The sequence below is a fragment of the Adiantum capillus-veneris genome, chromosome 30 (assembly GCF_014529385.1).
Source record: "Adiantum capillus-veneris isolate H3 chromosome 30, ASM1452938v2, whole genome shotgun sequence".
Taxonomy (NCBI): Eukaryota; Viridiplantae; Streptophyta; class Polypodiopsida; order Polypodiales; family Pteridaceae; genus Adiantum; species Adiantum capillus-veneris.
Genome location: NC_140960.1, coordinates 22,897,544 through 22,914,557, shown reverse-complemented (window position 1 = coordinate 22,914,557; position 17,014 = coordinate 22,897,544). Strand labels below are relative to the sequence as shown.

At 41.0% G+C, this 17,014-nt stretch overlaps 1 protein-coding gene across 1 annotated transcript; it reads right to left on the bottom strand.

The window, feature by feature from the left end:
• Positions 1–357: 357 nt before the first annotated feature.
• Positions 358–2,036, bottom strand: LOC147417664 (uncharacterized). The gene is made up of 3 exons (XM_086506991.1): positions 1,545–2,036; positions 1,203–1,446; positions 358–773 (listed from the first exon to the last, which is right to left on the bottom strand). Exons 1-3 carry the CDS (start codon positions 2,001–2,003, stop codon positions 724–726), a joined length of 753 nt encoding a protein of 250 aa, XP_086363117.1. The 5' UTR covers positions 2,004–2,036; the 3' UTR covers positions 358–723.
• Between the last annotated feature and the right edge of the window lie 14,978 nt (positions 2,037–17,014).

Here is a 17,014-nt window from a genome sequence, read left to right as displayed (position 1 = left end):
GATTATGTACATAGATTCAAAATCAATAAAATACCATCAGCTTATACATGCTAAAATAACTAAAATACGATCAGTCTTATCAACAATTTCCCTTAATGTGCACATGCAACTTCAAGAGTGACATAATTAAGACCTAATTATTAACAATGTAGCCAATTTTGATGCAATGTATGCATTAAACCCTCAAAATTACAACTAGAAATTATCAGCACATAATTATTTCATAGCAATGCCAATATATATATATATATATATAGACCTTAACAAAAAATATCATATTTATGTGCAAGGATGCATACAATAAGAAAATATTATCACTGTTGGTTATTGATGATGAATTTGTCCATTGAACACAAATTAGATATTGTGCAAGGTATTCATTTAAAAGTAGTATTTACATGGTCTCGACACACATGATACCTGAGATGATCTTGGCTTGCCAAATCATCGGAGACACTATACAAAGGTGATGAGTCTGTATCTGCTAAATTTAGTACAACTGCATGCCCTCATAAACAGCTAGTTCCACATTAAAGGTTTTTAATTCCGTCGACCCGCGGCTGGATTTAGCTCTGATCAGCTTCATTATGTACAAGGTTTTGAATGGAGGAGGGCAATCATATATGCCTTGGAAGGCCCATGATTAGCACATGGCACAGTATTGTTTCGTGGGATTTTAACATGGAACAACTTGCCTCAACTTGTCCTTCATGAGCATTGCTTTCAGTATTGCGCAAGAAGAGAATCCGTCGTAGCCGACAATTGTGTTGCAACTACAAAAAGGAGAATGACATTCAAGACAAACATTTCAGGTGCCGCCTAATTACCACCGGATAATGTGGATATTTCAAAACAAATTCACAAGAAGATTTAGAAATTTTCTCATGTAGGAAAACGGAGTCTTTTCCAGTGTTTTTCATACAATGAATAACATCATGAGCTTCTGCTCGAGAGGCACTGCATGCCTAGCTAGGTACGATTGGGGGCAAGGGACCGCCGGCCCGGTGGGGGGGGCCCTGCCCCCAATCGTACCTAGCTAGGTATGCAGTGCCTCTCTCGCAAAAGCTCATGATGTTGAGGTAAGTCACAATGTGGGAATTATTCTGGGAATTTGTCCAAAACTTCTTGTGAAAGCCCACTCCATTGATCTAAGGTAGTTTGCCACATTAGGGAATTGGAATTGAAGCTGGATATATGCGTACCTTGATATGCCATCATGGAAACGATGAGGACCGCAAGGGCTGTGACCACCAAATCGATGCCAAAAAGGATCCCTATTATCGGGAGCCCAAGAGACGGTGCAAGGGAGATGTTCAAAATTCCCATTGCAAGAGCTACACCCCCTGCTACTACTATGGCTGGCCATGCTTGCATGCTAGCTACTTCTGTCGTGGGCCACGCTTTCATGCTATGAATTTCGTAGCTCATTATCAGCTTGATCAAGCCCTGCTAACAACAACAAGCTCTGATCATTCCTTTTAAGCATTAATGAAATTGATGGTATCATCGAGTTGTGTGTGTATGTCAGAGGTGGGTCATCTTACATGCGCCAGAAACCATCCGAGTAAGATCCATATGAATGCTATGCCCGTCCGCATCGGCTGTACCAGAAGCCATAGCCCGACCGCAAGATGCAGGACTCCGAAAAGAAAGAACGAGGCGGTCCCGGGTGCACCGAATACAAGACAGAAATGTAAGAAGCAGACCAAGCCGCTGATTATGAGCATCCACGCAACCATGTGCTGCACGAGAATGGACGAGAACAAGACGGGGAGGACAATCGCAGCTATGCCGATGGAAAGAAATGCCAAGCCGAAAACGGTGAAGTAGACGCAGATGCTACCCAGATATTCCAAAGCGAGCTCATCATTTACCATTTGAGAGGAAGGGAAGGTGAAGGCGCCGCGCGATGGGGCAACAGCGGGGACGCCTCGTGGGTCCTCCCCTATGTTGTTGTACTCTGGATGGATTCCTGCATACTGGCCGTTTCTCGTGGTCGCCATGGAAGCTGCAGCCTGCTGCGGGAAGCTTTGCTGATCATAAGCTAACTAGCAAGGCGTTCATCAAGTAAGCACCTACTGCATGCAAGGCGCCCACGACGTGGACCCCCGCCCATAATCATGCTTATTTTGGTCGCAGCTATCTCACTAATTAGGCCCATGTCACACGAGGGCGGCGGACGTATCCTATGTGGTTCATCGTGTCCTTTGGAATCACACATAATAGTCACACTTCCAAAAAAATCTAATAAAAGACCTGCTCGCCTTCATGCTAATTGGCTCCTGTGTAAGATTGGTGAGGATGGGCAACCTAAATCCCTTGGACACCAAACCCATTAGTACAGGTATGTGTGTGTGTGTGTGTGTGTGCGCGCGCGCGTTGTATGATAGCGTGCCTTTTGTCATATTGCGCGGCAGTCATAAGGTACCTCACCACATAATGCGAGTGTGTGCATAAGCTGATCTACGGAACAATGCTTACCACGGGGGCATCACATTGGTGATGCGGGGAATATGGTGTCCTTGTGATAAGTATTGGCTCATTGTCTAGGTACTACGTCGGTAACTCGACAATTATAGTATCCTTATGGTGAGTCAACTTCCCTTCCCCTTTCCAAAAAAATATATGGGCATCGGTCGGTAACGCGGCTATATGATGCTCATATGCAAGCCATTATTTCTCTTTAGATTCGGGCGCAGCACTCGATCGGTAACGCGGCTAATTGAGTGTCGTTTGTTAGAAGCATATGTTTTTGCATAAATGTGGCGTTCAAGTCGTTAACCAGACCGTATGAACGCCATATAACTTGTATGTACAATTTATTTTTTTCAGTATTAAGTATATGAACTACTTGGTCGGTAACACGACTGCCAGTGAAGAGTATTTCATATACAAATGTTTGAATTGTTCGATATTGTTGTTTTTAAGTGTTCTTATGAAAATATATATTAGCTATTCATCAATCATCATCGCTATTTTAAATGCTACATTTACATAAATTCTATGTAAAAAAGTATATGCACACAATTTGCATGTTAAATATTCATTTTTATATTCTTTAAAGAGCAAGACGTTCTTTGCAATTTATCATTGGTTTGTATACTTTCAATGTTTTAAAATGAGCTAAAATAAAATTGGCAGTATGTACGTCACGATGCATGTATCTTCTAAGAGGCATTTTTTAAAAATGAATCGTGATAACGTGCAAAATATAAACTCAGGTCTTATGTTCTATCAGAAAATTTTGAATTATTTTGGGTTTTTAAGATGTTCAGTTAGATCTGGACAATTTTATTAGGAGTTACTTATTTTTATTTCATTTTACACGAGTAAACATACCATTTTAAAGTCAAAATGATCATCAACCTGAAGTGATATAATCTTGCACAAATTTTGGAAGTCTTTAAGTCAGTGTATGCTTTGTTTGAACTAGTGCGAGAGTGCACGATGAAAAATATAAGTAATAAATTCACAATTTGCTGAAACGTTTCAGGTTTTTAACTTGTATAGTTTGATCTGGATGAACTTCTTAAAAACCACTTGTTTGCTCTGCATTTTACACGAGTAAACATTGCATTTTATAGTAAAAATTATTTCCAATGTGCATCAATATAATTGTGTACATTTCTTAAAGTCTTCAAGTCATAGTTATGGTTTCTTTGAAGTAGTGTGAGAGTGTTAGTGCAGTGTGCACCCATGAAATTGTATTTGATATGTTGTTTTTTATTGTCTAGTGCTAAAATAATGCCAGCTCAAAAGAAAATTATTATGCGCGTCATTTGAAAAGAATGTATTTTGGCAATATCATCATGTGCAGATGGTCGCATACAACAGAATAGTGAAAGCGACGTCTTCATTAAATGTCATAAAAATTAATATCTAACCAACCCAAATGATTTTCTCATATTAAACTGATCACTTAATGTGGGAGAATACACGGGAACAAGGGTCGCTTATAGACTATCTCAACACGAGGCCAATGGCAAAGGGTCCCAAATGAGAGATGGTCTATCAAAGAGCAAGGCTAACCAATGGAGCATAAGACCTTACGGTTCGCTTCATTGAAGACCTCTAATAATGTGTGTAAAAGTCCTTTAACCTTAGGTAAGCTAGGGCTGAGCTTGAGACGAGAACCCGACCCAACTTGAGGTGCTTGTCCTGCTTGTCATGCTTGATGACTAAGGTGCTTGAGGTGCTTGAGATGCTTGAGGTGCTTGATGATTGAGATGCTTGAGGTGCTTGACATGCTTGAGATGCTAGGGCTGTACTTGAGGTGAGAACACAGTCCAAGCTTAAAGTGCTTAAGGGCCAAGCTTGTGGTGGGAACTAGGCCTATGCATGAGGGGTTGAGGTGTCAAAAAGTCAAATAATCAATCCCTACAAGGAGGGGGCGAGCCCTACATGAGGGGGGATGAGAGAGAACACCTACACACTCACACAAGGCATGCATGGTACAAAGATAGCAAAAGGGACACTTGTCAAGTTCCTCCTCATGTTGCCCTCATGGTGTGCCTGAAGCCTATTAGTTGGCCACCCAAGGGGTCCAATGATAATTTAGGATATTTAATTAATTGATTTTTCATTTATCAAGTCCTCTCTCTTAAAGGGGAAAGGGGGACACTTGTCCCAAGGCTACCCTTGTTGCTTGTAATGCCTCCTGCTTGTGATTGGCTAGGCCTGGAGGGGTCCAATGAGCTTCAAGCATGAGCTACAAGGGGGGGTCGACCCAAGCAAGCTAGGGGGTTGCTTAGGGGGTGTACTCACCCACACACACTGAAAAACACTCTCATTGTGTGCTATGCAAGGTGCAAGAGGTCCATCTCCTTCTCCAAGCTCCTTGAGAAGTTGAGAGCCTACACCAACTCTCTTGGCTATGGAATGCAAATCCAACCAAGAGCTATGCTTCAATGCTTAAGCTTTCCATCTCCTCCATCTTCATTACTATGCTATTATGTATGCTAAGCAAGAAGAGTGATGATAAGTGAGGAATTATGTCTTTCTCCTATGGAATACGTCTTCTTCCTCTTCCCTACCCTCATTCCCGGCTAGCTCTCTCCACCTTCGAAGGTGTTTGAGGTCTTGGCACTGAGGCTTGGGATAGTTAATGCTTTCTACAAGTGCATGTTATGCTTATTGCAAGAAGGCTAATGGTTATTGCAAGTAGATTAGTTACTTAATGCAAGTAGATTAATTGTATTGCAAGGTAGATTAATTGTTGCTTTAAGCACAAGTTGATGCATAAACGTATACATCTTCATGCACTCAAATGATTTAGGGAACACGAAGACTAATGATGTTCACAAGTTCTTGATTGTTGTCAAGCTAAGATTGATTGTTGATATTATGCAAAAGCTTGTTGTATGAAGCTTCCATCTTCATCCTGCCAAAGAGGTCTCAAGGAACACAAAGATTGTATTGTACCAAGTCTCTCTTAATGAGAGAATCTATAATACAAATGCCTTTTGGAGGGGGGACCAGCTCCACATAAATCCGGTCCTCAAATATTGTCATATTCTCTAAACTCTCTCTCTCTTGCAAAAGTATTGCTCATGCCTAGTTAATTAAGTGTTATGATTAAGTTGCTACTACCAACTAAGTTCACCCTCTTTGCTCTAGAAGTTTCTCACTCTAATTCTCTTAATTCCGCTATTCTCTAAGTTCATAGGCCATTTCCATTACATTGGTATCAGAGCATTTGGTGTCTCTTTTCTTGCTTAAGAAAAGAGGTCCTTAAGTAGCCTATTAATGGTTGATGTTGTTAATTATATTAGGGTAAATGGATCTGGGATCTATTATTGGTTTTGTTGAGCCCACTATGTGGGATATGGTGCACACCTCGGGAGCTTTGGACTTAATAATGGAGTCTTTTTAGACTTGCCTATGGCTTTACCGTTATTGAGCCATAAGAAGTCTGAAAGGAGCTAGCCCTCGACAACTCTGCTATGTTAGACCTACTCCACTACTCTCTATAATTAACCACTTCGAGCTGTGGGTGTAGATACTTAAGAGCCAATTTTCAAAGGCTAAGAGGAGTGGAAACTAAGGTTTTGAATTGCCAAAGCATACACTAAGTACATACATAAATTTTGTTAACATGGCTGACAATAATCAAGAGAGTAGAATGAACATTGATAACTTTGATTTTGCACATGAAAGTGCTAATGATGATGCTCCCATGCTTATCAAATGTCTTGTTTCTAAGCTGCAACAAGCTATGGGCAACCCAGCCCTACAAGGTGAAGTTTACCAACAACTTCATAGTTATGGGATTCTCCAAACTCCCCCAAAAGAGAGAGCACCTGAGAAGTCTCTTCAAGAGATTTCCAAGAGAGGGCTCTCTACGGTGAGAGAAGAGGAGAACCCATACGAAGCGCTTAAATGTTTACTAGCGAGCTTACCTCCATCCAAGAAGAAAGGCAAAGTCTCTACTTTAGAGCCTTCACCAAGAGGAGGAGAAGGAAGTGAGTCTCCCAATACTTCCAAAGATATGGCTCCAAGAAGACAGTGGCCTCAACGATCTCCAACTTCCCCCAAGAGGGAAAGATCACTGCAAAGTCCTCCTCCTCGTTATCACAAAAGGGAAGAGAGGTACCAAATAAAGGAAAAGGAGAGAAAGAGGTCACCCTCTTCTCCATCTTCATCACCTTCCTCATATTCCAATGAAGGTAGCGGCTCTTCTCTCAAAGAGCCCAAGAGGAAAGGCCATCGCAAGTTCTATCCGGTATGGAGAAGGTCCAAGAAGCTAAAGAATTTCAAGGAGGGAGGGAAGAACACCACTTTCCTTGCCTATGATGGCACCTTTGGTGCTATGGACAAGGTCTTGGCCTTCATCCAACAACTTGATGCAGCCTTTGGTGAAGAGGGCTTCACAGAGTCCTCTAAACTATGTCAAGTATCTATGCATTACCAGATCTTTGCTCGCCAATGGTGGGCTAGCCTAGGAGCCCAATGAAAAGCTCCAAGGACATGGAAGGCTTTAAGAGCCTCCATCATAAAACAGTTTCTGGCAAGCAACGCTCAAGATAATGTCCTCACAGAATGGCAAAACTTGAAACTCTCTCCCTACGAGTCTATCCAAAAGTATGTAGATAAGTTTTGGGATTTACTTCCCAAAGCCATTGTCTACAAAAAGATAGACTTTGGGGAGCAAGAGTGACAATTATGTGCGGGTATTTCTGAAGAGAAGGCCGAGTATATTAACTCACAAAGGCCTAATACCATATCGGCGGTCATACACCATACTATGGTCGCCTCTCAAATCGATTCCCAACAAGGGGTTAAGAGAAACTCTAAGCCCATGGAAGTGAAGGATCAAAATGAGCCTAGAGGGAGGAATAATGCTCAAACCTCCTCCAAAGGCAACTCTAGAAACACCGATAACAAAATTAAGGAGAAAGGAGTCTATAAAGGTAAGAACAAACTCTCTGCAACAGAGCTAGAGTGTTATCGTAAGGATAACAAATGCTACAAGTGTGGACAACAAGGGCATGTCTATCGTGCTTGTCCCCAAAGAAATGCACGCAACAAGCCACCTTGTTTCTATGTTGGAAACTCCAACAGAGGATGCTCATAGCAAAAGGCTTTTGTGTTTTCTATGCTAGGAGATATGTACATATATGTTTATGAGTCGGATAGTATCCTATCCCTTGTAAATATGCATGCTTTTCACAAGTTAATGAAAATCTATATTTTCATATACATGATTTCTGTTAGAAAGTCTGTAAATGAATTTAATGTTTCAACCAATAAAATAAAATAAAAAGACGAGAATCAAGAGGAATTAGAATTGTCTAAAATTCCTAAATGGATTCCAAAATGTTTTTATTGATGATACCCCCGTGAGCTATCTCCACAATGAGGGGACAATGACCATGCAATGGAGCTTTTACCACGAAGCTCACTGCCTAATAAGCCTCCTTATTGAGCTTTACAAGCTCCACAAGAGGAGTTCAAAAAGGAAATAACATGGACTGGTAAGTTTTGAGAGAGATTCAATAATTAGGTCATATTATCTCTAAAGGTGGTATCTGTATGGATCCACAAAAGATAGAGGTAATAAAAAGATCGCCTAATCCAAGGAGTCTACATGAGTTGCGAAGCCATGTATGAATGCATACTAGGAATGCTTCATAGGAAAAATTCATACGTATAGAAGGTCCAATACATGAATTAACGAAAAAGAACATTAATTACATATGGACTACAAAGAGAGAGTAATACCTTTGAAAAGTTCAAAGAGAAACTTATCTCTCAACTTATGGGATCTCTCAAAGCTATTTGAGGTCCAATGTAATGCCTGGATGATTGCCTTTGAGAAAAACTTTGCTTCAAGAAGGGAATACCATAGCATACGAGATTCAAAGACTCAACTCCAATGAGCGAATGTTGGACATATACAAAAGGACCTACCAGCTATTTTATATGCCCTAGACACATGAAATTACTTCTCACGGACTCCATTCATGATGCAAACCAAGCTCTCCAACAATCAAATGTGGGCAAAGAGGAACTCGAATTTACTCTGCTAGGAGTAAAACCATACTTGTATTGGCTTACCAAGAAACAATAACATACAAGAGAATGTTTCAAAATGTATGGTATACCAAAAGATGAAGTGTGATAGAAGGACCATGGCTTTCCAACATCTAATAGTGTTGGATAGAAATCCTACCATGACCATTAATTTTTGATAGAATCTCTATCAGAACTAGAGTAACCCTCTTATGTCGGCCTACTATTCCAACGGATGGCCAAAGGCAAAATTACAAAACTAATGATCCTTGATCTACTAAAAGCCTGTGATTCGAAGTAGATCAATGCTCAAAATGAGAGAAGTACTTATCCTAACAACAGTATGCCTCTAATAACGTGAACATACTTCTAAGGAGAAACTACCTTTCGAGGCTAAAGACGGAAGATCCAAAAGTCCCTTGTAGCTTAAGATACCTGGGAAGATCTTCATTGCAAAGGAGTATAGCCGAGATCAAAATGAATCTTTTTACAAGATTAAACAGGCTATATCCATCTATTAGCTAGGCAAAAGAGGCTCCTGCCATTAGGCACAAAAGAGCCTTATCCTTTAAAGAAAAAGAAAAAGAAAAAAAAGTTGGGCCTTACTAAGCTTCCCCAAGGCTCATCTAAGGCAAATTACACACAAATAAAGACCCGCCACAGATCGAGGATGAAGCAGAGGAGCTCCAACCCAAGTTCATCCTTCAGCAAGAAGACAAGGTATTAAGAAATGGTAAGATTACTGATAGTATCTTATTTAATTATCCTTTCAAAGATGCTAAATGCATGCAAAGAACATGGCTTAAGGATAATATGAACCTTGTTAATGATTCTTACAATGACACAAAAGAGTAATCAAATGTAAAAGAAATTCAGTTTAAATGATCAATGTTTTTGTCTTATAAGACTCTCTTTTTATGTTTTGTGCACAAATTTTAAGAAGTATGCATACTTAGGATCATGTTTGTGGTGACTACGTCTCCCAAACACTAGTAGAACTTGTCACTCTACTTTGGAAGTATGATATAGACTAAAAAGAGCAGACATGCTTGCGGCAGACAATGTCTCTCAAGCACCAAGTGGATTAGCCATCCACTCTAGAATGATGTCGTAGGGTAAAAATGGATCCTCTACCCGCTAAGACCAATGGACTAATGGGTGAGACTTTACCATCTCTACCTCATAGTCGAGGACGACTATGATTTCAAGAGAGAGGTAATGTCATAAAAATTAATATCTAACCAACCCAAATGATTTTCTCATATTAAATTGATCACTGAATGTGGGAGAATACACGGGAATAAGGGTTAAGGTATAGACATGTGCTTATAGATCTATCTCAACACGGGGCCAATGGAAAAGGGTCCCAAATGAGAGATGGTCTATCAAAGAGCAAGACTAACCAATGGAGCATAAGACCTTAGGGTTAGCTTCATTGAAGACCTCCAATAATGTGTGTAAAAGTCCTTTGACCTTAGGTAAGCTAGGGTTGAGCTTGAGGCGGGAACCCGACCCAGCTTGAGGTGCTTGTCATGCTTGATGACTAAGGTGCTTGAGGTGCTTGATGATTGAGGTGCTTGAGATGCTTGAGGTGCTTGAGGTGCTTCATGATTGAGATGCTTGAGGTGCTTGACATGCTTGAGATGTTAGGGTTGTACTTGAGGTGAGAACACACTCCAAGCTTAAAGTGCTTAAGGGCCAAGCTTGTGGTGGGAACTAGGCCTATGCATGAGGGGTTGAGGTGTCAAAAAGTCAAATAATCAATCCCTACAAGGAGGGGGCGAGCCCTACATGAGGGGGGATGAGAGAGAACACCTACACACTCACACAAGGCATGCATGGTACAAAGATAGAAAAAGGGACACTTGTCAAGTTCCTCCTCATGTTGCCCTCATGGTGTGCCTAAAGCCTATTGGTTGGACACCCAAGGGGTCCAATGATAATTTAGGATATTTAATTAATTGATTTTTCATTTATCAAGTCCTCTCTCTTAAAGGGGAAAGGGGGACACTTGTCCCAAGGCTACCCTTGTTGCTTGTAATGCCTCCTGCTTGTGATTGGCTAGGCCTGGAGGGGTCCAATGAGCTTCAAGCATGAGCTACAAGGGGGGGTCGACCCAAGAAAGCTAGGGGGTTGCTTAGGGGGTGTACTCACCCACACACACTGAAAAACACTCTCATTGTGTGCTATGCAAGGTCCAAGAGCTCCATCTCCTTCTCCAAGCTCCTTGAGAAGTTAAGAGCCTACACCAACTCTCTTGGCTATGGAATGCAAATCCAACCAAGAGCTATGCTTCAATGCTTAAGCTTTCCATCTCCTCCATCTTCATTACTATGCTATTATGTATTCTAAGCAAGAAGAGTGATGATAAGTGAGGAATTATGTCTTTCTCCTATGGAATACGTCTTCTTCCTCTTCCCTACCCTCATTCCCTGCTAGCTCTCTCCACCTTCAAAGGTGTTTGAGGTCTTGGGACTAAGGCTTGGGATAGTTAATGCTTTCTACAAGTGCATGTTATGCTTATTGCAAGAAGGCTAATGGTTTATTGCAAGTAGATTAGTTACTTAATGCGAGTAGATTAATTGTATTGCCAGGTAGATTAATTGTTGCTTTAAGCACAAGTTGATGCATAAACGTATACATCTTCATGCACTCAAATGATTTAGGGAACATGAAGACTAATGAGGTTCACAAGTTCTTGATTGTTTTCAAGCTAAGATTGATTGTTGATATTATGCAAAAGCTTGTTGTATGAAGCTTCCATCTTCATCCTGCTAAAGAGGTCTCAAGGAACACAAAGATTGTATTGTACCAAGTCTCTCTTAATGACAGAATCTATAATACAAATGCCTTTTGGAGGGGGGACCGGCTCCACATAAATCCGGTCCTCAACTATTGTCATTTTCTCTAAACTCTCTCTCTCTCTCTCTCTCTCTCTCTTGCAAAAGTATTGCTCATGCCTAGTTAATTAAGTGTTATGATTAAGTTGCTACTACCAACTAAGTTCACCCTCTTTGCTCTGGAAGTTGCTCACTCTAATTCTCTTAATTCCGCTATTCTCTAAGTTCATAGGCCATTTCCATTACATTATAGACCTCACTAGTACTATATGGGAGAACGGAGAGCGTAGGTTGCGAGGTGAAGCCCAATATGAGTTGCTGATTCCAACAAGGATTCAAGAAATTGACCCCCACCACAAGGTTAGGACAGTATTGGGAAATATGAAAGTCTGTTTTGCAGAGACTTAAAGGAAGATATCTCTCCCACTTGCAATATGGCAAAATTAGAGCTATGGGACAAATTATAGGAGGCACAGAAGGTCAAGATGAAGCGGATGAAAGCTCAGGACCAAGATTCCTTACCAAAGAGATTGAGGATGGCCCAAGATGCGCAAGTGGCTGTGGGTGGCAAATCAGATGCCAGTGGCACCGGCACAATCATGGGCATGACATTGAATGCCAAGTGCGCTCATCTGATTGGCATTTCCCATGACGCTCTGGTAGAAGGTACAAGGGTGGTGTCATAAAAACTAATATCTTATTATCCCAAATTATTTTCTCATGTTAAACTGGTCATTTAATATGGGGAAGTACCTGGGGACTAAAAGCTAGAATACTAGTAAGGCTGCTAGATCGGTCTCTGTAGGGATCAAAAGGAGAGAAAATAGGGATCCAAAGGGGGGCAGTCTGCAAAAGAGTAATATGCATCATTGGAGCTTAAAAGACCTAAGGTTTAGCTCCATTAAGACTTCCATAGGCTAAGGTTTCAAAATTTTTATTAAAAAGTCCAAATGGTTAGAGCTGGGAAAATTGGATGGTGGTGGGAAGACTTAAAAGTTTTCCCACATCCCTATCAAGGAGGGGACGATCCCTAACAGTAGGGGAGGAGAGAGAAACACAAACACACACACACACACACACACACAGTCTAAAGCTTCCCCCGATTGGAATACTGGACAGGTGGTAGACTCCTAGCCCAGTTGCCCCCAATCTTTCCTCAAATCCTATTAGATGGCCATAGAGGTGGACCAATGAGAATCAGGCTAGAGTAAAATTAGTCTAATCGATTAAAAAAGGCTTGATAAAAGAACCAATAGAAATTAAGCTCCCTAGAAGACTATTGGACAATCTACCAAGGGGTCCAATGAGCATCTAGTAGCCCAATGGCTTCTTTGATTCCTATTGGCTAGAAGACTAAAAGGTCCAATGAGAGTTTTAATAAATTATTTAATTACCTAAATATCTCACAAAAGGGGAAAGGAGGACACATGTCACAAGGATATCAATTATGTTTCTAATTTGTGATCGGCTAAGCCCTACAGGAGTCAATGGGAGGACAACAAGAGTAATTGGCAAGAGGGGTCGACCAAGAAGAGAGAGAGAGAGAGAGGGCTGCATTTTTTACTAACACATTGCTACACACACACAAAAACACAACTCATGTGTGCAAGAAGAACTCCATCTCCTTCTTCAAGCATTGAGAAGTAGAGGCCTACACCAACAACTCTTGGCTATGGAATGCAATCCAACCAAGAGCCAAGCTTCAATGGCATGATCATCTCTTCTACCATGCTAATTACTAAGCTAAGAATGCTATTAGATTGATTATGTGAGGAGAATACTTCTTTCTCGTAAGATACACCTTCCTCTCAATCTTTCCTCATTCCCTGCTAGCTCTCACCATTTTTGAAGGTGTGTGAGGTCTTGGGACTGAGGCTAGAGACAGTAGGTGTGTTTTTCAAGCATAATTTGGTGCATGAAACTTCCATCTTCATTGCACCAATGAGTTTTGTCAAGAAACACAAAGATTGTATTGTAAAAAAGTATCCTTTGATGGGAGAAGCTATAATACAAAGCCTTTTGGAGGGGGGGACCGGCTCCATGTAAATCCGGTCCTCAACTGTTGTCAATTGTTCTATTTCTCTCTCTTTTCAAGTATTGTCTATGCCAAATTAGCTAGGTGTAAATTTCTATTTTGCTTTCTCAAACTAAGTACTCTTTCTATGTCCATTAGGAACTTATTCTTAATGGAATGCTCACTATGTTATCAATTTCCGCTACACACAAGTTACTAGTGCATTAAATGTTACATTGGTATCAGAGCTATTGGTTTCTCTTAGGTCCTCAAGCTTGCTACAAATGGTTGGTGTTATTAATTGCAAAAGAGTAAGTAGAATAGGGATTTTTCATCCTTGAAGCACGCCTGCTTTATGCAATAAACAAGAATATTGTCGAGAGATATGGTCTTAATAATGGACTCCTACGGGGCTTTGCCTATGGATTAACCATTATTGAGCTATTAGAAGATTGACAAGAACCGGTGTTGTCTTGGCTCTGTTGAACCATCTCTTCTATTCCTTGCAATTAATAATATTTGAGCCACGGGTATAGATGCTTGAGTGCTTATCTTTGAAGGTAAAAGGAGGAGCAACTAGGGCTTGAAGTGCCAAAGTACAAGTAAAAATTTACACCTAAAATTTGCTAGTATGGCTGACAAGCGAAAAGAGATCAAAATGAATGTTGATAGCTTTTATTTTTCTAATGAAAGAGAAACTAATGATGCCCCTATGCTTGTGAACTATCTTGTTTCTAGGCTTCAACAATCCCTCCCTCCAAGGTGAAGTGCTATAGCAATTTTGTACCCATGGTATTCTCCAAACTTCCCACCAAGAAGAGAGAGTACCTAGGAAAGCTCTTGGTGAGACTTCCAAAAGAGGACTCTCTCCGATAAGGGAAGAAGAGGAGGATCCGTACGAAGGGCTCAAAACTTACTACTCGATGAGGCATCTCCCTCCCAAAGGAGAACCCAAGTTTCAATGGTAGAGCCCTCACCGAAAGAACGAGAAAGAAGTGATTCTCCTGCCACCTCGACGGAGATGGCTCCACGAAGACGGTGGGCAAAACGCTCTCCAACACCCCCTAAACGGAGAAGACCATTGCATACTTCTTGACACCATAATTCAAAGAGGAAAGAGAGAAAACAAGAGAAGAAAAAGGTGAGAAAGAGGTCACCCTTTTCTCCATCTTCCTCATCCTCTTCCTCTTCTGAAAAAAGCGATGGTGTAGACAAGGAGAAACAAGGGAAGAAAAAGGCAAGAAAGAGGTCATTCTCTTCTCCATCCTCCTCATACTCTTTTTCTTCTGAAGAAAGTGATGGTGCAACTCTCAAGCCACCCAAAAGAAGAGGCCATAGGAAATCCTATGCCGCCTGGAAGAGGTCGTCCAAGCTCAAAAAGTTCAAAGAGGGAGGAAAGAACATCTCTTTCCTTACCTACAATGGCACCTTTGGTGCTACGGACAAAGTCTTGGCCCTTATCCAACAATTCGATGCGGCGTTTGGAGATGAGGGCTTCAGGAAGTCCTCTATGCTACGTCATGTAGCTATGCATTTTCAAAAGTCTGCCAGGAAATGGTGGTCTAGCCTACGAGCAAACGGTCAATCTCCACGAACATGGAAATCTTTAAGAGTTTCCATCATGAAGAAATTTTTGGCTACCGATGCCAAAGACAAAGTACTCACCGAATGGAGAAGCTTCAATCTCTCTCCCTCTGAATCTATTCACAAATATATAGAAAAGTTTTGGGATTTACATCTCAAAGCCACTGTCTACAGAAAGATGGATTTTGGAGAGGAAAAACAAAAAATTTGTACGTTAACTCTGGGATGTGGCGGAGTATGTTAACTCCCAAAGGCCATGATGCTTTCATTCTCTTTGACCCTGGTTCTACTCACAATTTCATATCCACAGAGTTTGCCACCAAGCTAGGTATCCAAGCCTATGAGATGGGAGATGTCCTACTTGCAGATGGTGCTTTCAAGGGGCAAGAAGACGCAGTCACTCCCTTAATTGGGAAATTGAGGCTCCATGGCTCATCTCTCTGCGGCTCTGCCCCACAGGCTGCAGATCGAGTGCAAGGTAGGTCTCGGCATGAGTGTGCAGGGAAGGAAGCCTACCATCTACGGATTGGAACCCGAACAGAGAGGGAGATGCCAAGCCGAGACTGCGTCCACGTTATAGGATGGCACTGTGCAGGGCATTGGGGACTAAGCTGGCAAGAAACAAAGCCAGTCTGAGGATTCTGAGACAGAGAGGCAAGGACGTGGGAGAGAGGGGAGGCGGGCGGCATAGCTATGTGCCTCATGGCAGCCACCGTGGGAATGGGTGAATAAGACAATTTCGTTTTTCCAAATGGGAGGGTGGAAAGAATCTTCAAACTTAATTAATTAATGAATGGTGAAGCGACCCATTCCCTCAATCTCTAAAAAATAAAAATCCTTTCAAAAAATCTTAAATGCATAAGTGAAGGGTGAGTTTAGGAAATCCTTTCAAAACATCTTAAATGCATAAGTGAAGGGTAAGTTTAGGAAATGAAAAGACACATGAAGGTGGAAAGTAAAAAGAATGAGTCCATATAAAGAGGTGGTCAAATGCACATATAGTGTATTTGTGTTTGTTTTCTCCTTTATTTTCTCTTCGGCGTTTTCTTTTCTTTATAGTTTACATACAATGTCCTTGCACTATGCAAGTAGAATATATATATATATATATATATGAAGCAATTAGAAATACCTAATTGCATTATGCATATAGTGAATATATTTTAGTTTTTTTGAAGCCATTAGGAATACCTTATGGTAGGACCCATTTATAAATTGATACCAAAGGATGTTTCAATCCTGAACGCTTCACATGCATGCATACTACCTTTTTTGTTGAGGATTGTTTTAAATGGCCACATGGTCAACTCATGAAATGTAGGATCTTTGCAAGGAGGAAGAATAATGGAAGAGTAATGGGAATTGTGAATTGGCTAGTTATTGCAAGGGTCACATCCCTTAACTATTCTTTCATAAAATATTGCAAATAGGGATTCCTCATCATCATCATTGCTAGCGACTCTAGCTGGGTAGTTGTACATGATGCTTGAAGGTCGATGGTGCATTAGTGCTAGCCCTTGTAAAGAAAATTTTAATGTTAGTTTTAGGTAGACCTAATGAGGTGATGTGTATGAAGGTGTCAAAAGAATCTAGATTGATCTAGCTCATGAAAGGATTTCTCACATGGCTCTTTTATACACTCTGAGTGAGACTCCCTCCACCTCCGGAAGACTAACACAAAATGAAAGAAAGCATCAAAAGTATACATATTACTTCTCAAAACATACTACATCTTTTGATTTGAACCAAGTGTGTATGTTCGCGTGACAATTATCAATGGGCCGCTACTTCGGCATTCTGATAACAAAAACAAAAGTGCGAGAGAGAGAGAGAGAGAGAGAGAGAGAGAGAGAGAGAGTCCTCTGTGGAGGGAGAGCTTGATGGTGACATGGAAAGGGGGGGGGTGTTAAGTATGGAGCCTTATTTACCCCTTGTAATTTTTTGTTTTAATAACGCACATTTGTAAGGTCCCCGTTATGAGGAGAACTTCATCGTGCGTGTGAAGAAAAATCACTTGCGGAAACCAAAATTTTCACGGCCAGTCTCGAGATTTTCTCGAAACCGG

What these genes read in the sequence shown, in the direction of transcription:
- LOC147417664 (XM_086506991.1), bottom strand. Translation starts at nt 2,003, where the DNA reads ATGGCGACCACGAGAAACGGCCAGTATGCAGGAATCCATCCAGAGTAC. An exon ending in TCGGATGGTTTCTGGCGCAT is followed by an intron (nt 1,447 to 1,544) that starts GTAAGATGACCC and finishes TGTTGTTAGCAG; the next exon opens with GGCTTGATCAAGCTGATAAT. An exon ending in TTCCATGATGGCATATCAAG is followed by an intron (nt 774 to 1,202) that starts GTACGCATATAT and finishes TCCTTTTTGTAG; the next exon opens with TTGCAACACAATTGTCGGCT.